Here is a 26,051-nt window from a genome sequence, read left to right as displayed (position 1 = left end):
CAATATGGAAAATGCAACAACTTGAGTTAGGAAACTCGGATTTAGGTGAAACCAATTTTGTTGTAAAGAAGATGACAAGAGCTACCCCACAAAGAGTGAAAAAGCTTAAGAACAAGTGGGGTAGGTTTTTCTATGTATTTTAGAGTGAAACCTCTCAATACGAGAAACCGAGAAAAACTCCAATATCGAAAACGCAACAAGTGATTCATGCGGAATCCGTTTTCGATGAACTAGAGCATGTCATGAGAATAAGCACAAGCTCTAAAACACCATATGGATAAGAACCAAATAACAACCAAGAAAGATGATGCAAGGATGCAAAGGTTTGAGCTCTCCGAAGGATACGATCGAGTTACTCACTCGAGAGCCCTCTTGATAGTACGGCAACTAAACTATAAACCCGTCTCCAACTACACCATGAGACCGGTGAGAAAGAAAACCTATCAAGAGCAAACCTTAACTTTGAGCATTCCACTTGAGCTTGATGATGGCGATCTTGACCGCAACAAGATGGAACACCTTTCTTGATTGTGCTTGCTTGACGAAGTCTTGTGGATTGCTCCCCCATAATCCACCATGGGAGAGCTTCTTCTTCGGTGCAACTTCATATATCCATGAACACCATATGGAGGGCATGATTCAAGCAAATGATCTCTTTGAGATGGCTCACCTTAAACTTGCACTTCATTTCTTCATGGCAAGTTTCAAGCATATGATCTCTTCGAGTTGACTCATCTTGAACTTGCACTTCATTTCTTAATTCTTCATCATGTTGATGTCTTGAAGTAACTTGAGGGCTCACTTCATCTTCATCTTCAAGACATACTTGACACTTGATATCCTTCATCAATTTCTTCTTATTGCAACCTTGAAGCCAACATATGGTTCAAGCATTGCCTATGGACAACACCTACAAATATAACTCAATGCAAACATTAGTCCATAGGGATTGTCATTAATTACCAAAACCACACATGGGGTCTCCATGCACTTTCAATCTCCCCCATTTTGGTAATTGATGACAATCTCTTTGAGAGGGTTTATATAAGGAATTTAAGTAACAAACAAGTTGAATATATAGAGCAAACTCCCCCATAATATATGCATGTGTGAATGATCTTGACTTTCATTGCATATATTGGCATTCAAATCCTAGTGGAGTTTCCTCTAAATATTCAACTATGCTAAGCTAACAAGATGCAATGCAATAAAGGCACATGCTTAAGCACAAAGCAAAGACATAACCAAATTCCCTTAAACCCTCCAAACTTCTCCCCCATTGGCACCAATTGCCGAAATGGGTGAAAAATTTAGAAGGCCAATATAGTGAGAGTTCCTCCATAGCGTGTGCATTTCTCATAATTTGAGTGGAATCAAATGCACATATCCAATGACGAATATTCGGAAGGAATCACACTATAGATAGGATCAAAGATTGCAAAAAGATAACAAAGTCAAGAAGCTTCAACAAATGAAGCAAGCAACCAAAGAACCACAAAGAGGATACCAAAAGAAAGATAGATATTATGATAAGATCAAGAAGATTGCTCTAAATAATATGAGGAAGCTCCCCAAGGTTTGTGCACAAAACTAGACAATTTGCATTGGAGTATAAAGTGCACAAACATGGAATCATCACTCCCATAATATCATTCAAAAACAAAAGATACCAAGTGAATCAAACTCTAATGATCACCACAAGATAGTGTTCTAAATCAAATGAGGAAGCTCCCCAAGGTACATGCATAAAATAAAATGTTGCATTTGAATACAATATGCATAACATGGAATCCTCACTCCCTCATTTAAAACACAAACATTTGTAATAGATCATAGAAAGAAAAGTAAGCTAAACACTTGCAACAAACAAATAGTTGAGCAACAAGTAAGAGGCACCATAATAAAAAAGCTCAACCAAGATGATATGTGAAAGGCATGATAAAGCATATTATAAGACTATTACAAGGATGAGCAAAAAGCATCATCATAGTCTTCAATGAATTATATTGCTTAGCATGACCAATCAACACGCAATAAATAAATAAGATATATCAAAAGGAGATGTATCATCTCTTATGTGTATAAGTTTCTCTAAGTGGGCAATATCACAAAGATATTTATCCACAAAGAAACGTGCACACACAAAATAGATACGCAAGAAAAATAGTATGATATCCAAAATGAAGTCACGCAATATACCAATAAGATTTTTTTTTTTTGCTTAATAGCATGGCCAAAGGCTCAATTTTATCTAACATGAATATGAAAATGTAAGCATGTATCCTTCTTAGTCACCCCAAAATGAAGCTGTTGGGATGGTTTTTGAAATTTCCATGTTTGGAATCGAAAACCACTTCTCTTCATGCTTGACTTCATAAGACAGAGTTTAGGGTTAGGGGGTAGATACATGATTTTTCTGGTTTGAATATGTCCAGACCTTGTTTATCAACTTGAATGCCTACTATATGACATACGAAGACTATGTGCTTTGGTTTTTCATTTTTTTGAATTTTTGTGCCCATTTGAATCTTGGTCAAATCCTCGGTTTGACCAATATTTAAACAAGTTCAAAACATGAATATGAAAAAGTAAGCCTGTATCCTTCTTAGTCACACCAAAATGAAGCTCTTGGGAGGGGTTTTGAAATTTCCATGTTTGAAACGAAAAACCACTTCTCTTCATGCTTGACTTCATAAGACAGAGTTTAGGGTTAGGGGTAGATACATGATTTTTCTGGTTTGAATATGTCTAGACCTTGTTTATCAACTTAATTGAATGCTTACTATATGACAAAATAAGACTATGTGCCTTGGTTTTTTATTTTTTTTCAATTTTTATGCCCATTTGAATCTTGGTCAAATCCTAGGTTTGACCAAGATTTAAACAAGTTTAAAACAATAATATGAAAAAGTAAGCATGTATCGATCCTTCTTAGTCACTCCAAAATGAAGCTCGTGGGAGGTTTTTGAAATTTCCATTTTTGAAACCAAAAGCACTTCTCTTCATGCTTGACTTCATCAGACAGAGTTTAGGGTTAGGGTTAGATACATGATTTTTCTGGAATATGTCTAGACCTTGTTTCTCAACTTGAATGCTTACTATATGACATACGAAGACTATGTGCTTTGGTATTTCATTTTTTTATTTTATTTTTATGTCCATTTGAATCTTGGTCAAATCCTAGTTTAATTTGACCAAGATTTGAACAAGTTTAAAACATGAATATGAAAATGTAAGCATGTATCCTTCTTAGTCACTCCAAAATGAAGCTGTTGGGATGGTTTTTGAAATTTCCATGTTTGGAATCGAAAACCACTTCTCTTCATGCTTGACTTCATAAGACAGAGTTTAGGGTTAGGGGTAGATACATGATTTTTCTGGTTTGAATATGTCCAGACCTTGTTTATCAACTTGAATGCCTACTATATGACATACGAAGACTATGTGCTTTGGTTTTTCATTTTTTTGAATTTTTGTGCCCATTTGAATCTTGGTCAAATCCTAGGTTTGACCAAGATTTAAAAAAGTTTCAAACATGAATATGAAAAAGTAAGCATGTATCGATCCTTCTTAGTCACTCCAAAATGAAGCTCGTGGGAGGTTTTTGAAATTTCCATTTTTGAAACCAAAAGCACTTCTCTTCATGCTTGACTTCATCAGACAGAGTTTAGGGTTAGGGTTAGATACATGATTTTTCTGGAATATGTCTAGACCTTGTTTCTCAACTTGAATGCTTACTATATGACATACGAAGACTATGTGCTTTGGTATTTCATTTTTTTTATGTCCATTTGAATCTTGGTCAAATCCTAGTTTAATTTGACCAAGATTTGAACAAGTTTAAAACATGAATATGAAAATGTAAGCATGTATCCTTCTTAGTCACTCCAAAATGAAGCTGTTGGGATGGTTTTTGAAATTTCCATGTTTGGAATCGAAAACCACTTCTCTTCATGCTTGACTTCATAAGACAGAGTTTAGGGTTAGGGGGTAGATACATGATTTTTCTGGTTTGAATATGTCCAGACCTTGTTTATCAACTTGAATGCCTACTATATGACATACGAAGACTATGTGCTTTGGTTTTCATTTTTTGAATTTTTGTGCCCATTTGAATCTTGGTCAAATCCTCGGTTTGACCAATATTTAAACAAGTTCGAAACATGAATATGAAAAAGTAAGCCTGTATCCTTCTTAGTCACACCAAAATGAAGCTCTTGGGAGGGTTTTTGAAATTTCCATGTTTGAAACGAAAAACCACTTCTCTTCATGCTTGACTTCATAAGAAAGAGTTTAGGGTTAGGGGTAGATACATGATTTTTCTGGTTTGAATATGTCTAGACCTTGTTTATCAACTTAATTGAATGCTTACTATATGACAAAAGAAGACTGTGTGCCTTGGTTTTTCATTTTTTTCAATTTTTTTGCCCATTTGAATCTTGGTCAAATCCTAGGTTTGACCAAGATTTAAACAAGTTTAAAACAAGAATATGAAAAAGTAAGCATGTATCGATCCTTCTTAGTCACTCCAAAATGAAGCTCGTGGGAGGTTTTTAAAATTTCCATGTTTGAAACCAAAAACCACTTCTCTTCATACTTGACTTCAGAAGACAAAGTTTAGGGTTAGGGGTAGATAACTGATTTTTCTGGTTTGAATATGTCTAGACCTTGTTTATCAACTTGAATGCTTACTATATGACATACGAAGAGTATGTGCTTTGGTTTTTCATTTTTTTATGCCCATTTGAATGTTGGTCAAATCCTAGTTTAATTTGACCAAGATTTGAACAATTTTAAAACATGAATATGAAAAAGTAAGCATGTATCCTTCTTAGTAACTCCAAAATGAAGCTCTTGGGAGTGTTTTTGAAATTTCCATGTTTGAAACCAAAAACCACTTCTCTTCATGCTTGACTTCATCAGACAGAGTTTAGGGTTAGGGGTAGATACATGATTTTTCTGGAATATGTCTAGACCTTGTTTACAACTTGAATGCTTACTATATGACATACGAAGACTATGTGATTTGGTTTTTCATTTTTGATTTTATTTTTATGTCCATTTGACTCTTGGTGAAATCCTAGTTTAATTTGACCAACATTTGAACAAGTTTAAAACTTGAATATGAAAATGTAAGCATGTATCCTTCTTAGTCACTCCAAAATGAAGCTCTTGGGAGGGTTTTTGAAATTTCCATGTTTGAAACCAAAAACCACTTCTCTTCATGCTTGACTTCATAAGACAGAGTTTAGGATTAGGGGGTAGAAACATGATTTTTCTGGTTTGAATATGTCTAGACCTTGTTTATCAACTTGAATGCTGACTATATGACATACGAAGACTATGTGCTTTGGGTTTTCATTTTTTTGAATTTTTATTCCCATTTGAATCTTGGTCAAATCCTAGGTTTGACCAAGATTTAAACAAGTTTAAAACATGAATATGGAAAAAGTAAGCCTGCATCGATCCTTCTTAGTCACTCCAAAATGAAGCTCGTGCGAGGTTTTTGAAATTTCCATGTTTGAAACCAAAAACCACTTCTCTTCATGCTTGACTTCATAAGAGAGAGTTTACGGTTAGGGGGTAGATACATGATTTTTCTGGTTTGAATATGTCTAGACCTTGTTTATCAACTTAATTGAATGCTTACTATATGACATAAGAAGACTATGTGCCTTTGTTTTATGTTTTTTTGAATTTTTATGCCCATTTGAATCTTGGTCAAATCCTAGGTTTGACCAAGATTTAAAAAAGTTTAAAACATGAATATGAAAAAGTAAGCATGTATCGATCCTTCTTAGTCACTCCAAAATGAAGCTCGTGGGATGTTTTTGAAATTTCCATTTTTGAAACCCAAAAGCACTTCTCTTCATGCTTGACTTCATCAAACAGAGTTTAGGGTTAGGGTTAGATACATGATTTTTCTGGAATATGTCTAGACCTTGTTTATCAACTTGAATGCTTACTATATGACATACGAAGACTATGTGCTTTGGTTTTTCATTTTTTTCATTTTTTTTATGTCCATTTGAATCTTGGTCAAATCCTAGTTTAATTTGACCAAGATTTGAACAAGTTTAAAACATGAATATGAAAATGTAAGCATGTATCCTTCTTAGTCACTCCAAAATGAAGCTCTTTGGAGGGTTTTTGAAATTCCCATGTTTGAAACCGAAAACCAATTCTCTTCATGCTTGACTTCATAAGACAGAGTTTAGGGTTAGGGGGTAGATACATGATTTTTCTGGTTTGAATATGTCCAGACCTTGTTTATCAACTTGAATGCCTACTATATGACATACAAAGACTATGTGCTTTGGTTTTTCATTTTTTTGAATTTTTGTGCCCATTAGAATCTTGGTCAAATCCTCGGTTTGACCAATATTTAAACAAGTTCGAAACATGAATATGAAAAAGTAAGCCTGTATCCTTCTTAGTCACACCAAAATGAAGCTCTTGGGAGGGTTTTTGAAATTTCCATGTTTGAAACCAAAAACCACTTCTCTTCATGCTTGACTTCATAAGACAGAGTTTAGGGTTAGGGGGTAGATACATGATTTTTCTGGTTTGAATATATCTAGACCTTGTTTATCAACTTAATTGAATGCTTACTATATGACAAAAGAAGACTATGTGCCTTGGTTTTTCATTTTTTTCAATTTATATGCCCATTTGAATCTTGGTCAAATCCTAGGTTTGACCAAGATTTAAACAAGTTTAAAACAAGAATATGAAAAAGTAAGCATGCATCGATCCTTCTTAGTCACTCCAAAATGAAGCTCGTGGGAGGTTTTTAAAATTTCCATGTTTGAAACCAAAAACCACTTCTCTTCATACTTGACTTCATAAGACAGAGTTTAGTGTTAGGGGGTAGATAAATGATTTTTCTGGTTTGAATATGTCTAGACCTTGTTTATCAACTTAATTGAACGCTTACTATATGACATAAGAAGACAATGTGCCTTGGTTTTTCATTTTTTTTGAATTTTTATGCCCATTTGAATCTTGGTCAAATCCTAGGTTTGACAAAGATTTAAACAAGTTTAAAACATGAATATAAAAAGTAAGCATGTGTCGATCCTTCTTAGTCACTCCAAAATGATGCTCGTGGGAGGTTTTTGAAATTTCCATGTTTGAAACCAAAAACCACTTCTCTTCATGCTTGACTTCATAAGACATAGTTTAGGGTTAGGGGTAGATACATGATTTTTCTGGTTTGAATATGTCTAGAACTTGTTTATCAACTTGAATGCTTACTATATGACATACTAAGACTATGTGCTTTGGTTTTTCATTTTTTTTGAATTTTTTTGCCCATTTGAATCTAGTTCAAATCCTATGTTTGACCAATATTTAAACAAGTTCGAAACATGAATATGAAAAAGTAAGCCTGTATCCTTATTAGTAACTCCAAAGTGAAGCTCTTGGGAGGGTTTTTGAAATTTCCATGTTTGAAACCAAAAACCACTTCCCTTCATGCTTGACTTCATAAGACAAAATTTAGGGTTACGGGGTAGATACATGATTTTTCTGGTTTGAATATGTCTAGACCTTGTTTATGAACTTAATTGAATGCTTACTATATTACATAAGAAGACTATGTGCCTTGATTTTTCATTTTTCTGAACTTTTATGCCCATTTGAATCTTGGTCAAATCACCCTAGGGTTGACCAAGATTTAAACAAGTTTAAAATATGAATATGAAAAAGTAAGCCTGTATCGATCCTTCTTAGTCACTCCAAAATGAAGCTCGTGGGAGGTCTTTGAAATTTCCATGTTTGAAACCCCAAACCACTTCTCTTCATTCTTTACTTCATAAGACGAGTTTAGGGTAAGGGGTAGATACATGATTTTTCTGGTTTGAATATGTCTAGATCTTGTTTATCAACTTGAATGCTAAGCGACGAGGGATCACCTCGGCAATGCCTACGGATTGTAGACTTGGGTTTCGGGAGAGAGCGAATATGGAGATTCCGGGAGCAAGATTAGGCACACACGATGTACCCAGCTTCGGGTCCCCTCGGTGGAGGATCCCTACGTGCTACTAGCAATCTTGTATATGATCACAAGTATGTTTGCAGGGGGCTGCCGTAGTCGGAACTATGTTTTCTATCTATTCTCCTCCCTATCAGGTGCCACTGGTCAGGCTTATATATACAACCAACCTAGGGTTTTACAATAGTCCTAGTTGACTACTCCATCGGGTTGCCTTCTTGGGCTGAGCCAGGTATACTAATAATGGGTACCTGAAAGGTATGCCCATGACAGTAGCCCCCGAGTGTCTAGGGAAGTCGAAGACTTGCATAGAAACTCCAATCATAATCATCTCCAAAGTCGAAGAAATACAAGGCGATGTCGTTGATCCAGAAATACATCAGGTCAATGTCGTAGACGATGTCGATGATTTTCGAAGTTATTTTTCTATCGGATGCGCGACCAGCGCTCCCAATGGGAGTAGCCCCCGAGTCTATGGGAAGGTGTTTGCACGTGGGCATAGACTCAAGTTGTACTACTCGATGAAGAACTGATCATATTCCTGGGCGCATCCCCTCTTTTTTATCGACTCCTACTAGAGGACTTGATATAATTGTCAAGTCCTATTGGGAGACCTGATGAAATATATGTGCTCCCGATGGGAGTAGGCTCCACTCGAGTCGCAAAGTCGAGTTCAGGCTACACACCTTGATTTATTTACCATGGAGATATTGGATGGCAGAATCGGGTTGAATCTCTGAACCCTGACTTTTCTTCTTGATTTTTTCGACTACAAGCCATTGCTATTTTTATTCGACATCTATATTATAGAGGGATATTGGTAAATGAGGCTGGTTCATCTGACAGATCATGTATTAGTTAGTTTCTCTTGTGGCAAATCCGCATAAACCTACTTTAAGTTCAAGGTCCCGGACTCGAACCAGGAATACTGACGTAATTCAGGACGTGCCGCTTTAGGACTTACCGAAAACTGAATTCTAGCCAAGTTGTCGGGTACCCAACGCGTCTGCTGAGATTTTCTTCACACCTGTTGATGTGGATAAAGTGGAGAGCGCATTCGGGTGCGATGCCACGCCACACAGGACAGATCCTGGGGTCTTACCTTCATGACCCTTTTACCAGTCACAGCATTCAGAGTTTTTACCACGACGGACGCGCACTAAGAATATATTGTCGAGTGTCTTTGTTCGGCTGATGGAACAACCAATTTTTCTGGTTCTTCTATATTTTTCTCGGGCGTGATGCGATAGCCAAATGTACTGTGTTCTTCTATATTGTCGTCGGGTACACCACCGGTGTTGTCGATGGGAATAAATGACAAGTCTGCGAACTCGAAGATTTTTCCATCTCTACTTTGTCGTCTTCTTTCTTTGAAGAATGTTTTAGTCGACTTCCTTGAAGTAATTTTTCCAGCAAATATGCGATTGGAATAAATGACGAGTCAGTAGATTTGAAGAAATTTTTGTCGGGTTCCTCCTTGAAGTAATTTTCGTCGGGCTCCTTCTTGAAGAACTTTTCGTCGGGTTCCTCCCTTATTGGATATGACAGAGTGGATGAAGATGCAGGTCGTGCAGCTGAGTCGATGAAGTCTTCAAGTGCAGCAAAGAAGTCGTGCCGAAGTAGAAACCACCAAATAACGAAAGTGGATGCGTACCAAATTGTTGATAAAGAAATAGCCGAGCCCCTGAGCGCTGTCGGGGTATTTTCATGATTGTTGCTTAGACGCCGTGTCACAGTTGTGACCCGGGGCGAAGTCGTTGTCGAGCCCCTGAGTGTTGGCTCCATGGATATGTGACATGTTTTTGTTTCGCCTAGAAAATCATGACCACATACGCCTGGGTCACGACGAAAGTTGCGACATCTTCTGCTCATTTTTTACTTCCTCTAGCGAATTCGACCCCATTGAAGCTGAAGCCATTTGAATATTGAGCCCTTGAAGATTACGCCATGAGAGATAAAGCATTGAAGATGAATCCAAGATAAAGTATTTGAGATGAATCCACATTGAAGATTACGCCATTAAATATAAAGCATATATTGAAGATGAATCCGCTGATATCATAGAGGATGAATCCATTGTCCCGAAGAAAATAAATCCAATAATAATCATACATAATAAATCCACTGAAGAAAATAAATCCAGTAACAATCATAACTGATAAATCCAATGACCCGGAAATTAGTCGGGTAGTATTATATTTAGAGGAAACCGATGATAACCCGAACAAGACAAATCCAGTAATCCGAAGAAGATAAATCCACTGAACCGAAGAAGATAAATCCACTAAGACGAAGAAAATAAATCTACTAAGCCGAAGAAGATAAATTCACTGACCCGAAAGTGCATCAGGTCAGTATTATATAACTTGCCGCAAAATCCATGTAAACAATGGTAATGTTTCTTGTCCACACACATAGTAGCGCTTAGCCTTATCGCATAAGTGCACAACTCTTCAATATCATAATTGAAGTCAAAGTAAATTGTCTTGCCTATCGTAACCAACAAATTATCGTATAGTAGAAAAGAAATTTACGAAGATAAATTATAGTAAGAGATTAGCATCCAAGACAAATTATTGTTGAAATATTCTAATGAGGAAAAATATGTGTTCACGCATTTGATAATCGGGTACTTGAATGCTATATCAGTTAGGTCATTCCATATATGAATGAAATGATATGCAGAAAGAACGGGTTACCGGTGAGTTTTACTTCGTAGTGCCCGAATAATCGAATATATTTGCGGTAACAGTGTAATGGCGTAGCCCCAAGTGTCGGGTGTGGCGAAAGTAAATAAATAATTAACTCGTGGAAGAGGGACACTTAGCTTTATTATTGGATGCGGCGGAGACGACGGGAAGCAGGTCATCCGGTAGACGAAATCGTCGAAGCAGACGCAGCCGATGCAGCGGAGCCGTGCGGCGTTTAACCGAAAATATTCGACATGGTGGAAGTAGTCGGCATGGAGGAGATAATTGTTAAGTTCGCGGCGGGTGAGCCCCCGGCCGAAGCGAGTGCGCATTGTCGGGTTCATGGCAGGTGAGCCCCCGAGCGAAGCTAGTGCGCGCTATCGAGTTTGCGGCGGGCGAGCCCCCGAGCATGCGACTGCACGCGGTGAAGTAATCGGAACTTGTTCCGATCTTAAGTTGTATTGGACCGCAGAAATCTGCGCGCAAATAACAGCACAAGCCGAAAAAATATTTGGCCGAATAAATTTTACGAATAGTAATTAGTTTGAAACATAGCACCTGATTGCTGTTGTGTCAGAGAACGATGTCGGCTGCTCCGAAACCGATGACGATGTAGGCTCCTCCAGACTTGAGGGCGACGGAAGTTTCCCTATTTTAAGTTGTTGGCCATAGCAGTGGCTAGATCTGATGAGGAAATCCCTACCAAACTACTACCTCCGTCATTACAAGATCAAGATGATGTTGCTGTGAAGCTTAAGTCCAATGAAGTCAGGATTGGACCTATTACAAGGGCTCGTGCGAAGCTACTTAAACAACATGTGAATTCTCTCTTAAACGATACTTTGATCGATGAAAACTTTATACTACCTAAGTCCTTTCACTTATGTATGATCAGGTATGAAGATGGAGCAAGCATCACACGAGGAAGAGAGGAGCAGCTGGACATGATGCTGGATGTGAAGACATCCCATGGACGCGCGAGGGAGGAGCGGGAGGCATGCGCGAAGGAAGCAGAAGGAGACGTCAAGACCAGCGCCACGTTTGGGCAGCCTAGTGCCACGCCCGGCGCCGCTGGCCCTTCCGTCGGATGGCCTGGTCCCGACCGGCCCACCCACCGATGCCCACCGGATGGGGCATACTGAGAGCCTGGCTTTTGGCCCGGTGACAACCCCGCGCCTCGTCCGGCCGCTGCCGGCCCGCCCGGTGCCACACCGACCGGGTCCGAAACAACTTTGGCCGAATCCTATTTTGGGTCGGTTTGTATCCCTTAGATCCGATCTATGGTTGTCCTGAACCCCTATATAAGTGCCCAGGATGACCCAAAATAGACTTAGACCACGTTTAAGATAAACCCTAGTTCATATTTCATTGCTTTGCAACTCTATTAAATCTATACACCAATTCGCATCGATCTGGTGTTTCGCTACTGAAAGTTTTGTGTGATCTGCTGTTCCATTGGGAATTAGACGGTTGCAATTTACCACTTCGTGGTCTGTGGCTACGTGCGCAAGTGTGTGGAGTTGCAAATATCTTGCAGGGTTGAGAGCTGTTGCATTAGCGACAGGAATCAATCGAGAGACTTCGTCGGCGTCATACAAGTTATCTCCACCTTCTCATCGTGTTATCTCCGCTGTGTTCATCGTGTGTTCATCACCACCACCGTGCTTACTGAGAAGATCGAGCAACCCCTTATCATCTTGGTATCAGATTTCAGCGTTTCCTCGGTAAGCCATCCATAATCCACCCCATAGTTGAGTTGTGAGTGTTTCCTATCCAGAAAAAGCCAAAAAAAATTAGGGTTAGGGTTTGCCATAGCCTTAGAGCGTCAATTTCTATTTTTAGTGCTTTTCGTAGTTGTTTTTGCGTATCTTTTCTTCCATCGAGTACATTGCTAGGGTTTGTGTTTTAGCTATCATCTAGTTGTCGGTTTTTGTTACTCTGAGTCCACATAGCGTACAATTTGCTTGTTCCCAACCATAGACACAGCCTTTCAATATACGTGACTAGGAACTTTCCCAAAAGAGACTAGTTTTACCGCTCGACAGGCTGCTCGTTAGGTTATCGGTGCATTGCAATTTTCTGTTGGCCGTGTTACAAAGAGTAGAGTCATAAAAAAAGAGATAATAGAAAAGAAGAAAAAAGAGCTACACTGATGCGTGTGATATAAAGGAAAATTAAAAAAAGAGTGAAGTGCTAGTAAAGAGATCAATTGAAGGCCTAGTTTACTTTTCTGCACCCGTAGTTGAGCAATCTTGTGCCTGATTCTGTTGAGCTTTGCTAGTGTCTTTCGAGTGCATTGCAACCTGTTCATCCATATAGTTGCATTGCCACATTTATCGCCTTGTGTGAGTATCATTGGTTGTTCTACGATCAGCGCTAGAGCTTGTTATTGGTGCAAATAGGTAGCCTACCTACAACCCCACATATATTCTGCTTTGTCGTGTGATTGTTCTTATACCCTTAATATTCGCTTCGCTACATCCGTGCACTAGTTGTCAATCCAAGTGGTAAGCAATACTAATTCATTTTGGAGCAGTAAGATTTACCTTTTCTTATCAGTTTTGAGTGAGTTATGAGAGTACCACCACAAATATTTGTTGTAGTGCACTAACCTACTAACCATGTCTTCTAGTGATGCTAAACTTGTTGACCAGAAAAAAAGGATGGAGCTTATATTGTTTCTTGGAGGGAGTATGAAGCTCTACGTAATGAGATGCGACATGAATTTCGCGAACAGGGCGAAGGACTTAATGATGACATTCATAAGGTCACCAAGAAGCTTGATACTACTAATGAGATCGTCAATACAATCCACGAACAAATGACGGATATTCAACGCTCTCTTCAAGCGTTGCAGTTAGCTGTTGAGAACTTGACCCAACAACGAAAACAACAACAACAACAACAACAACAACATGAAGATGGGGACAGTGCTCATGGAGATTTTGAAGAACAACCCAATGCTGAAGAGTGTGGTGTTGGTCGTGGTGTTGGACGTGGTATCCGTGGTCATGGATTTGCCGAACTCAGAGCTCGCCGTGTTCCTCCATAACCGCAAGACGATGGTTTGGGTAAGCCAAAATTCTTGATCCCCAAATTTGAAGGAGGTCATGATGTTGAAGAATACCTCACTTGGGAGCTAAAAATTGAGAAGTTATGGCGCCTACATGATTATACTGAAGATAGGAAGATTAAGCTTGCTTCCTCAGAATTTGATGGCTATGCATTGCGTTGGTGGGATGGAGTTACACGTGCTCGTCAAGAAGAGGGAGAAGTGCTTGTTCTTACATGGCGCGAGATGAAGGCAATTATGCAAGCTTGCTTTGTTCCCACTAATTATTTGCGATCTATATATGATAAGCTGACCCTCTTGAGACAAGGTGTTCTGACGGTTGATTCTTATTTCATGGAGATGGAGATGCTTATGCAGCGTGGCCGTATCCGTGAGTCACTTGAGATGACAATGCAACGTTTCCTACATGGTTTGAAGTATAATATCAAAGGCATTGTTCTTCATCACCGTTACACCAATATGAATGAGCTGCTACATCATGCAAGAGAAGCTGAAAAACAGTTAGCAGAAGAAGCGCAAATCAAAGGTCGTGCTACGGGAGCTGGGCGCTTTTCATCAAGGGTGTCAACATCCATGGCGTCGGCGCCATCATTGTGTCCCGCACCTTTTCCTACTTCGTCTAGCAAGCCGGTCTCCAATGTGTCCAACAAAAAGAAGTCTGAACCTGCTGCAAGTGGATGTGCTTCTAGCATGTCTACGACGCGCAACCGCGATATGGCTTGTCATACATGTGGTGGAAAGGGTAACTTCAAAAGAGATTGTCCTAACCGCAAGGTCATGATTATTAATGAGGACGATGAGTATGAGACTGGAGATGATGCTGATCCGGATGCTCCAAAAGATGATGGTTATGACAGTGATGGTGTAGATGCTTTTCCGTCTGAAGCTCGCACTATTGTTGTGTCACAGCGTGCTCTTAATGTGCAGCCGAGTGCATCTACTCAATGCTGCAATTTGTTCCAAACAAAGGCACTAGTTGGTCCCGATAAAGCTTGCAAGGTCATTATTGATGGCGGGAGTTGTCGCAATCTAGCAAGCAAGGAGTTATGTGCCAAGCTGAAGTTGAAGTATTTACCGCACTTGCATCCATATTATATTTAGTGATTGAGCGACAATTGTGAGATGAAGGTAAACCACATGGTGCGTGTTGACTTTGAGATAGGACCATACAAGGATTCCATTGATTTTGATGTGGTACCTATGACGGTGTGTCACCTGCTGTTGGGCCGGCCATGGCTCCATGACCGTTCTGTGCAACACAATGGCCGTGCCAATACATACCACTTGGAGTTCAAGGGCAAGAAAATTAACTTGCAGCCTATGTCACCACATCAAATTATCAATGAATCTGAAAGTTGAAGTGAATTTGGAGGATGCATCCATAGATAGGCGAGAGAATTGTAATGCCGTGTGTGATATAGCGAAAAGTGAGAGAGTGAATTCCTTAGTCATATTAGCCACCATAGAGGATATGAGAGAATTTAGTGAGGATCCTACAGCTATGCCTCTTGTGCTCATGTACAAGGGTGAGATTTTGGTTTCTAACGACATGACCCCTATTTCTCTTGGTGTTTCTCATGTTTTGCAGGAATTCAGCGATGTGTTTCCGGAGGAGGTACCCGCAGGATTACCACCATTGTTGATACTACCAGGATTGTCCTAGCCACTAAGTACACATAACACCACTATCGTCACATCCTCAACGCAAACTCCTAGTTCTTCCATGGAAGAAGTATGCGGGGAACCAACCCATCCCCGCAACCCATCCCCGGTGCCTTGGTCGGGTACATTTAAAAAACGAGGTAGGCCCATCCGAGAGAGTCGAAAGCCTTGGAGACGTCCATCTTGAGAAATAAGCTCGGGTCTTTGAGGAGTGCAACTTCTTAATGAGATTTTGCACTGGGAGAAAGTTGTCGTGGATGCTCCTTTTCTTTACAAACACGCTCTGACAGTTTGAGATAATGTGTGGCAAGCAATGTACCAACCGATTCGCCGCAGTTTGGAGAAGATCTTCAAGAGGATGTGGATGCGACTGATAGCCTATAGTCACCCACATGGTTTTTTTTCGTGTTGCCACTTGAACGCTTCATCCTCCGGCTTCTCATTCCAAAATATTTACAAGTAATCAATAACAATAAAGCTAGACTTACGGACTGATTTAGTTACGGGAATCCTATGGACAAACGTGGAGAAAATCGGTTGGATGAATTGCTCCCACCTTCCATGATTTTCGGGATGCAATCCCTTGGTTTTCCTACACGTCAGCGCGTAAGTCATATTCCGTAAAAAATCCTCTGTAAGTGTAGCGTTACTCAATCAATAATCCTCTTTAAGCACGAATATAATTAGCGCCATCAACCATTCAGTCTGACAAGAAATCAGAAATCTCAGGATCATCAAATCTACATTTACCATTAAGCATAATGCAGGCAATCAGCACTTCATAGTATCAAATAATGCAGGCAATCATATGAAATCTACACTTACTAAGCACAAACAGAAATAGCGGGATCTTTTCCTCTCTCCAATCAAATCAACACTTACTAGTACTCACAATGCAGGCAATCGGCAGTTCATAGTATCAAATCAACACTTACCCTTACGCATAATGCAGGCCATCGGCATTTCATATAAAATAATTACTACTTGCCCCATTTACGGTACGCTAACACCCTATTAATACTACCCTGCATCACACTAATCGTCCTGCACCACACGTACCAGCGTCGATCATCATCATACTCTAAATCAGAATAGTTGAGGTAGGGCACAATGGTGTGGCACGGTCTTTTGCTGGTCGGCTTCTTCCTGACGGCGCAGCTGTGCGGGTGCACGGCGTACGTGGGCGGCGGGTTAAGCGTGGAGTTCATCCATCGGGACTCCCCCAAATCTCCGTTCCACGACCCGAAGCTCAGCGTGCACGGCCGCGTGCTCGCGGCCGCTCGGCGTTCCACGGAGCGGGCCGCGGCGCTCGCGCGCTCCTACGCCACCATCGGCTCTCCAGTTCCTGACGGTGCCGTGTCCGAGATTACATCCAGGCCGTTCGATTACCTCATGTACGTCTACATCGGCACGCCGCGCACCCGGATACTAGCGATGGCGGACACCGGCAGCAACCTCGTCTGGCTTCGATGCGTCAACGGCAGCACCGCCTCTGGCGGGGACGCTCCTGCAGACGACGACGCCTTCGACGTGTCCACCTCGGGTACGTACGGCCGCCTCGGTTGCCACTCCGGCGCCTGCATCGCGCTCCCCGGCGGCTGCGACGCCAACTCCAACTGCAACTACCTCCAGACCTACGCCGACGGCGCCAACACGACCGGTCTACTCTCCATTGAGACCTTCACCTTCGACGACGCCCCTGGGGGATGCGTGGGGTGCCGCGACCGTCCGCAGCTGGTGGTGCACGAAGTCAACTTCGGCTGCGCCACGTCCATCAACGGCCGGTACTTCGGGAACGGCGTCATCGGCCTCGGCCCCGGGATCATGTCCCTCGTCTCCCAGATCGGCGCGTCCACGCCGCTCGGGCGGAGGTTCTCCTACTGCCTCGTGCCCTACAACGTCAACGCCTCCTCCGCGCTCAACTTCGGCTCTCGCGCCTCCGTGACGGAGGTGGACGCGGTGACGACGACGCTGGTCCGCTCCAACTTCTACACAGTCGCGCTAGAGTCCGTCAAAATCAACAACTCCACTTTCACGATACCGCAAGACCAGTCCCACCTCATCGTGGACTCCGGCACGTCGATGACATTCCTCCATCAGGAGCTCCTAGACCAGGTGGTGGCGGAGGTGAAGCGGACCATCAAGCTCCCGCAGGTGCCGTCGGTGGGGCGGATCTTGTCGCGTTGCTACGACGCGACCGGGATGACCGAGGAGTCGATATTGGAGAAGATGATCCCGGACGTGAAACTGGTCATGGGAGGCGGCGCGGTGGTGACGCTCAAGGCGCGGAACACGTTCGTCCAGGTGGATCAGTCCACCGTGTGCATGGCGCTGCTGCCGGTTGGTGGCCAGTCTCCGTTTGCTATCCTGGGGAACGTCGCGCAGCAGAACATGCACGTCGGCTACGACCTGGACAAGCAAACCGTCACATTCGCCGCCGCCGACTGCACCACCGCCTATACCTCCCGTCCTGCCTCTTTGTAGAAATATCCATTACTATGTTATAGATAACTAATAATTACTATGTCGTAAACGTTTTGTCCATCTATGTAGTAAACGTTTTGTTATCATGGATTCATGGTGCATCTCCTGTGCAATATATATGCTTGCGTTGCTGTGTGGATTGGAATTTGAAAATCGCGTGGGGTCTTGTGGCATGCGGCCTCTTCACCTTTGCAGGAACGTCCCTGATTTGCTCCTCCCAAAGTATTCGTGGCGTCTTCTCTCTTGCAGGGTTGGGAGACTAGCTAGTATTGCAGAGGCGGGTCACCGTTTGTTTTATACTTGTACTAGTACAAATGCCCGTGCGTTGCCACGGGTCTTAAAATTTTATTTCTCAATGCACATATGTAATTCATAACTCAGTATGAAAATTCAAAACAAATGAGTGACATTATAATGTACTACAGCATGATAATAACAAACGCAATAACAAGACAACATTCTTATACATCTGGGTGGTTTCAAGTTTTAGATCTTCTTGTTACTCTTTCACGGTAAGCACATGTGTTCTAGGTTGTCATAACTTTCAACTCAACAGCATCTTCTTTTGGATAACTTTAACTCAACATCTTCTTTTGGATGTATTATTTTTTCACAAAACATGAATCCTGCAAACACATGTATAACTGAAGGAATACTTTCACTTTGATATTCATAAATATCCTAATACAACCTGGATCATAGCATTCAATAATGGTTGGGGTAAAAAGCTTCGTCGACAAGCCGGTGGTGTGAATGCTAGTTTTTTCAAGAAGCGATGTATCCTCATAAGACCTGGAGATGCATAGCTGGAGATGCATTTCTTATTATGAGGATGAGAACAAAAATTAAATGTATCCACAAATAATATCTAAGAAACTATTCACAATATAAGTAGACATGGTCAATACCAGGCAACGCCATGGAAAGGCTACTCACATTTTTTCTAAATTGAACCACATGCCTGTCCGAGCAGAGAACCATTGGAAACATATTTTCATCAAGGAATAAAAAAACATATAGTTCCCGGTGGCAGATGTGTCAGCACTCTACTTACATAACATGCTTAACGCATGTGTCACCAAACATAGGCAAGGGCTCAAGGCCAGCATCCCGATGTAATACAAAATATTTCGTTCTCAGCCACCGACAATCCTTCTCCGCTAGCCTCGACATGAGGAGCTAATTCACATTTCTAGGCTCTTGTGATCTCCCACACCGGGAGGTCCTCAGACTTCTCGGCATACCTGTTGACCGACTTGCCAGTGTTTGCTGTAGCGACCGTAAAGCTCATGTTCGGAAGAGTGAAGAGATACATTGCATGTTCGACCAAGTGGTTCATCATCACACCAAACTTTGGTACGAGCAGAGTTGAGTATGAATAATGCTAGCAAGCAGTAGCAACCTGATATGCCGACAAGACCTGTGCATCAGCCACTGGACTGTAGGCTGCATCTCAAATGATGCACATAATGGAGCTCATAAAAATTTCAAAGGCAATATTTTGATAAGAGAAATGATGGGTTATGCACATGTTTTCATGTTGAGTAATGGTAAGAAAACATACATTTGCTCATAAGTAAGAAATAAACTGGCCTTGTTAAAACAGGGCACTATTGCTTATGTGTCAGAAGAAACAGAAGCACCCATGGGAAGGTAGAGTAAAAGTGGCGTTTTGGGGCTCAAGCTTCACGTAGCTCATTCTTTTTGAAAAATTCGAAAACCCTGTTTGAAGTTTCAACAAAATCTGAAAACAAATCTGCAAGTAGTTACAGATGTATCCTACAATTGTAAAAAATACGAATACGAAATACCTTATATTTTGGGCTATAACAAATGACAAATGTGTAGATCTAAACATCTAATATAGTGAATAGTACACATTTTGAAAGTCCGAAAATTTGTCAGAACTTGTCATTTTGGTCTATCCCGAAGTATAAGGTATTTATCATTGAGGTTTTGCATGATTGTAGAATACCATCGTTAGGTACATCCATAATTTTTTGGGAATATTTTTGAAACCTTAAAACGTGGATTTCAAAAAATTTCCAAAAATGGAGCTGCATGGAGCTCGAGCTCCAAAGAGAGTTCCAGCTAACTATTTAAGCGGATATTGCAAAGTGTCGCCTCAAGTATTGGTACATTGTATGAGGGCTGGATAAGTTGATGAGTTAATACCTCAGGGAGTTCTATATATTCATTAGGAGATATTTGAAGAAATTGATCTACACCTTTTTGCCCGATGCATCATTCAAAGACCTCTTCACTGTTGTCTACAATGGTCAAGTGCATCTGAAAGCCACGCGTGCATCAATTCTGGCAGGTGACTTCAACAACGCAGTCCATCTGGTTATTCATTCACAACATAACCACATATATTTTTGGAATAGTAACTTCTAAACTGTTGCAATCGATGTGGTCAAGTCCGAACATGACATATCTGTATATATCAAATAAAAGAAGGATGTTAGCAAATAATAATAGCTATAGTTGAAGAAATGCAGTCAAATTCTAAGACACACCAGTAAAAGTAGGTATCCAATTCCTCGAAATAAAGGGTATCTAAGACTAATCTTATTTGTTTTGACATATTGGTTGTTTTCTTAAGTATTGTCAACATCTTAACACAATGACAGGAAAAAGATATATTACTATTTGAGTTTTTGATTGTGGTAAACTAAACATGTTAAGTTACATATATACTGATGTTAGGTTTCACGCATTATATAACTCAACACAAATCAAAGCTTCAGCAGAATCAATGGTGAGAGGCTAAGCTGATAAGTATGGTTTCACGGATTATATAACTCGACACAATTCAAAGCTTGAGCAGAATCAACAGTGAGAGGCTAAGGTGATAAGTATTCATACTGCAAGCAACACAATGACAGAAAAAAGTTATCTTCTGAAACGGAACTCTAACAAATGAAGATAAGGCTACATACTCGAAATGGATATTTTTTGAAGTCAACTGAACCATGCAAATCATGTGGTAATGTTACACGTGACAGTCGAGCTTCTAGTCTCCTTACACGGGTTTGAAATTCATCCACTGTCCCCAACCCAACATGAAGCCAAGATTCTAATGTCCAACAAGCATGAATCTTATCTTCCAATCTGCCAAATCTCGCACTAAAGGAAGAAAGAGGGTGAGAGGAAGGAGTGTACCAAAACCTATCTAAAGAACATCATACATGGGAGCTATCACTTCTGGTCTGCGCCCAAGTGTCACCCGTGCGTCCATACAAACCAGGTTGTGATGTATGATGTCAGCTTTAATAAATACCCGTTATTACCCAGGTTACTTTTCTTCCTCATTCCTGGTAAGGGAGAATAATTAGTGCAAGACATCAAAATACGGATTTAGGTGCAATACGCATAATACCTAGTTTTCCATTTGAAGACAAAGAAGCTTGTACTTCTCCAGCTTTATTGCGTGTATTCTCTTTCTAAAAAAAAGAATACAAAATAGTTCAGGCCTAAGTAGCCAAAAAGAACAGATTGCTGCAGAAATCAACTGATTGCATCTGTACCAGATAAGATATAGCAGAGACTTGTTGAGCTGTCACTCTTCCACCGAAAAACCCATGTGCAATTGGGCTGTATGGAACAATTCCACTCCTCAACTCTCCACGGTCCATAGAAAACATGATTTTTTTCTTTAAATGATCACTCGGGGCTACCGATTATGGAACTGCACAAGTAGAATTTTTAATGCCGAAAAAAACTGCAGAGAGGCACGATATCAGTCTCAATGTAGCAAGCACACACAAACCACTCCATCTGCACAGCTCACTTTGCTCATCCTTCATGAAACAGGGTTCACCAACATATCATTACCTTTTACTCATAATGTAATGTTGCTCGGCTGAGTCACTCCAGCAAGCAACTGCCAGGCCTATGCAACCCAGCGACCTGCAGTCCTATACATTAATAGAACATACATAAGCTCACGGGAGACAACCGCCAGCAAAACTAAATGGTAAGATTATTTACTGACAGAACTCCAAACAGAGTCAAACTCGATTGCAGAAGCTATAAGAAACTCACCTCAATGCATATAATTTGTGTTAGTGAAAATCCAGAAGCGATTTCAGTCCGTTGTTTCAATATCATGATGTGTCTTGCTCCCTCTTCCAGAAGATCTTGCTAGCCACCAACTCCACGGCACGAATGCATAGATATGCTATGCATTCTCACAGTAAAATTACATATTAACTGATTTCAGATATGCAACAAACATCTGTATGTCCCTTGCTGAAACCATACAAGGGATAGAAGCTACAAAGCTGAAGTCATTTGCTTATGTTGACAACTTAATTATGTAGGATAAAGTGGATGTATACAGTAAATGAGGCTTGTAGGCATGTATACAGTGACCTGCATACTTGGCCTAAACACCCACTATGGACAAGGTCTACCTATGCATATTAGTAACTAAATAAATGAGCAATAAACAACCATACACGAGAACCACTTAACTGTCAAGAAAATTCAATAACAAATCAAAACTGATATGTTTGCATCTACAACAGAAAGTAGAGACCAATTCACCCATTGTGCAAGGTAGAAAACGAACACAATGAGCATAGGACAAATGATCTTCTACGGTTGAATTTCCATGATTGAACAAACACTCGCAAAATAAGATGCCATCGCTGAATAGTATTAGTGCACCTGCACAATAGCACATCTCAACCAGAAACTAATGCAAACATGATAGAATAACGATGTTCATATGAACCTTGAGAGTTTCGATAGCAGAAAGTAGTCCTCCATAAGACGAGTCAATTTCGATGTTACTTGGATTATCAATGTTCGCAAGCCATAGTTGCGTGTAGAAAATAAAAGACCATGCCTACTCTTCTAAGTCGGTAGTTCAATCCTATAATATCCCTACCGATCACAGCGGTAGTTGATGTGGCGGTAGAAATCCACGAGGATGGGCAGCTTCACGTCGTTAGCGACGCTGGTGTCGTCCTCTGCAGTGGCGGTGGTAATCACGGTGAGCGTTGTTGGTCTTAAAACGGAAAGAAAATTATGGACTTGACACGAAATCACACTCCCAGGCGTCGGAAATAAGGTATGAAAACGAATTAAAAAGGCGTAGAAGAGCGGGATGGGTTAGTAGCGCTCACCGACGCACTACTAGGAATAACCTTATAGCCGCACTTATTATCACCGGCGAATCAAGTTCAAAGATGCCGGCGGTAAGACCTTTTAGGCCCTCCCCGCGTTACCGCCGGCGAGTTGATTTCGGGTCGCCGGGGATAGGGCACTTACCGCCGACGAATGGGGATTGCAACCGCCGGGGGTAAAGTGGGCCGAGAGCACCTGAATGGGCCTCCCGTTACCGCCGGCGAATTTATCTCGAAGATGCCGGGGGTAAGTTAACTACCGCTGGCGAAACCGATTTGCCCGTGCTAGCGGTAAAGTGGGCTGTTGTGGGTGATTTGTGTCGAAATTACCGCCGGCTTCTCCGTTTCATTTTCGCCGGGGGTATTTCGCCATTTGGGCCGAAATTACACGCACCCTCGTCGCCACACACGCACTAGTCAAAACGCACGCAGCAACCAAACCCTACACCCTCTCGCGACAACGACTGCGGCGGCGGCGACGCGAACGGAGGCGAGCAAAAGTTTCACTTGGCCTCTCTCCCCTTGACTCCCCCTCCTCCTCCGGTGAGTCCCTGCTTCCGTGCGGCGGCAGCGATGGCTTCCTTCTCCGGGGCTCCCCCCGGCAACCCGGCCGCCGATGCCATGATCTTCAAGACCAAGTGCGCGCAGTGCCACACCAACGAGCAGCGCGCCGGCCACAAGCAAGGTAAGGAGCGAACGCCCCCACCGATTTCCCCCTACGTCTTTCCTTAAGCGTGTCCAGCCTCCATGTGTCGGGTGCCGGGATATGGTAGGATCTAGATAATTCGAGTTCGATCTGGGGTTGGAGGGATAGATCTGCGTGTGCCGTTCGTGCCATGATGAATATCGCTCAGATCTACTGCTTCTGTTGACGGGGTAGTCGATTGAAGCAAGCGGATTGTTGCTGCGTATGCTCGCGCTGGTCGATGGCTAGTTGTATCTTCACGACTACTGGCGCTTTGTTGTTATTACTATGATGAATCTGTACGTGCCTAGAGATTACTAGTTTAATCGTCGCTCAAATCATGTCTTAGTATAGCAGGGCATGTCTACGCGGTTAGTTGTTGTTTTGAAAGCCTAGTTGCCTGCTTAGCTCGATTAGGTTGATGTTGGTTCTCGCTTTCTCTGTTTGTGATTAATCTCAGTTAGGTTGTTGAGTGTTTTGTCGCTATTATCTCAGATAGGATATTAGGAATCTGCTTATTCTGGAATTGATCTGAAGACATGCATACCTGTTCTTGGTCTTGTGCTAGATGCACTGACAGAAATGGAATTATTCCTATTACATTTCTGTTTATTTTTTGAGATTATGTAGCTTAGCGTCTCATGTGAGTGCATATTAGTGACGAGTCAATTGATGGTCAGCTGTGTAACCTCATATTATACCCTATCTTACTATGAGCATATGCTGGTAGATTGATCTAGTTGACAATAAGAGTTGTTGTTCGTTCTTTGCAGGTCCTAACTTCGTCGCCCTTCCTCGACGCTGACGCCGCCACGGATCCTGATCGAAGACCTAGCCGACGGAAGCTGAAGATCTCTGGCATCTCCCCGTTCCCCATCTCCCTATGTGGTGGCAGGGACGGGATTCGAGGCAATGCGGTCGTGGCATGGATCCCCCGATGGATGCGCTGGAGGAGGCGATGCGCCGCCCGGGCATGTCATCTAGGCCTCTGATGGAGCGACATGCGGTGCGGCCGTAGCGTCCGACCCTTGGGTCCCTGCGGCGGCGAGGTGGAGCAAAGGTAGGAGCGGCCGTGGCGCCGTCTCCCTGGATCGATTTGCGGCGATGGGTGGGCGGGAGTGGTGGTTGGCTCGCAGCGGCGCCCGCGGCGCTTCACCGTCCGGTGGCTTGGACCCTCGATCCGGCGATTGCGACCGCTAGCAGTCACCTGCTCACGCGCATCGTAGCTGGGAGCTGGGTCGGTTCGACGGCCGTCGCGGTTCAGTCTAGCCGGCGCCTACCGCATCTGCACCAAGATGCTGAAGGCCACCAGGAGGACACTGTCGAGCACGGCCAGGCTGCTTGCTGCTTCCCACAACCTAGGTCAGTCCAATCCTCCTCCGCAAGACGTCAGTTAGTTGTTCTTCGACACTCATAATCACAGTGCTCTGCTCATTGCTGCTCTGCCCGTAGCATAAAAAATTCCACTAGCTGGCCTTAATGCAATTAGCTATTTACTCCTTGATTGCTCATTGCAGTAGGATGTTTTGTTCATAGATGTCCTATTCTCTGCTGTTATTCTAGACATTCTTGATTGCTCTTTTTGGTGAACTCGTTGTTTGAACCAATAAACAGGTTTTGCATAATTTCTTGCTTAAAATTGTTTCCGTTTTCGAGCAGTATGCATATTTGTGTAGACAGTAGGGAAAGCAACATGCATAGATGGATATTTGCTTCAGCTCAATGAATACTTGTGCGCATAGATGGAATAATATGTGCTTACTGTTTTTGTTTTTGTTTGTTGCACGTCTGACCCTCAATCCTGACTCCAACCCGTGACAGTGGCACAGCTATCAACGGAGGAGCGCAAAGAGAGGTTCTGACGATCTACCTGAGTTTTGGGCGTGGCTGATGAAGATGGTGGCCGGAATTTTGAATCTTGAAACTAGCTAAATTTGTAACGGATAGAATATAAATGAGTTTATTTGTAATTTGTAAAATCTTTTTTTTGTTTCTTAAATTCGTTACTGCTGGCGCATAGCCTTCGTTGCCGGGGGTAACTGATTTTAATTTTTTTTAGTTCTTTAAATATGTACTGCTGGCGCCTACAAATATGGCTAATGTGCCGGTGGTAACAGATACCCCCGGCGAATATGCGAAGACGCCGGGGATAATAGCATGTTACCACCGGCGAAGATGAAGGTGCCAGCGGTAAGGCATTACCACCGGCGAGGTTATCACCGGCGAACGCGAAAGCGCTGGCGGTAAGCCTTTTCAGTGCGCCAGCGGTAAGCCTTTTCCTAGTAGTGACGGTGTCGAGGGCCCGGAGCACGAGGTAGAAGATGCA

At 42.1% G+C, this 26,051-nt stretch overlaps 1 protein-coding gene and 1 long non-coding RNA gene across 2 annotated transcripts; both read left to right on the top strand.

Annotated features, from left to right (window-relative positions):
• The first annotated feature begins 13,607 nt into the window (after nucleotides 1-13,607).
• Nucleotides 13,608-17,905, top strand: LOC124664859 (aspartic proteinase CDR1-like). The gene is made up of 2 exons (XM_047202283.1): nucleotides 13,608-13,757; nucleotides 16,526-17,905. The coding sequence occupies exons 1-2, from the start codon at nucleotides 13,608-13,610 to the stop codon at nucleotides 17,903-17,905; spliced, it is 1,530 nt and encodes a 509-aa protein (XP_047058239.1).
• Nucleotides 17,906-25,055: 7,150 nt separating this feature from the next.
• On the top strand, nucleotides 25,056-25,799 carry LOC124659118. The gene is made up of 2 exons (XR_006989452.1): nucleotides 25,056-25,087; nucleotides 25,547-25,799. It is a non-coding gene; the product is annotated as an uncharacterized LOC124659118 (long non-coding RNA).
• Nucleotides 25,800-26,051: the final 252 nt, after the last annotated feature.

The sequence above is a fragment of the Lolium rigidum genome, chromosome 6 (assembly GCF_022539505.1).
Source record: "Lolium rigidum isolate FL_2022 chromosome 6, APGP_CSIRO_Lrig_0.1, whole genome shotgun sequence".
Lineage (NCBI taxonomy): Eukaryota > Viridiplantae > Streptophyta > Magnoliopsida > Poales > Poaceae > Lolium > Lolium rigidum.
The sequence above is the reverse complement of the archived record's forward strand: the minus strand, read 5'-3'. Positions and strand labels throughout refer to the sequence as shown.

What these genes read in the sequence shown, in the direction of transcription:
- LOC124664859 (XM_047202283.1), top strand. Translation starts at nt 13,608, where the DNA reads ATGGGGACAGTGCTCATGGAGATTTTGAAGAACAACCCAATGCTGAAG. An exon ending in ACCGCAAGACGATGGTTTGG is followed by an intron (nt 13,758 to 16,525) that starts GTAAGCCAAAAT and finishes TAGTTGAGGTAG; the next exon opens with GGCACAATGGTGTGGCACGG.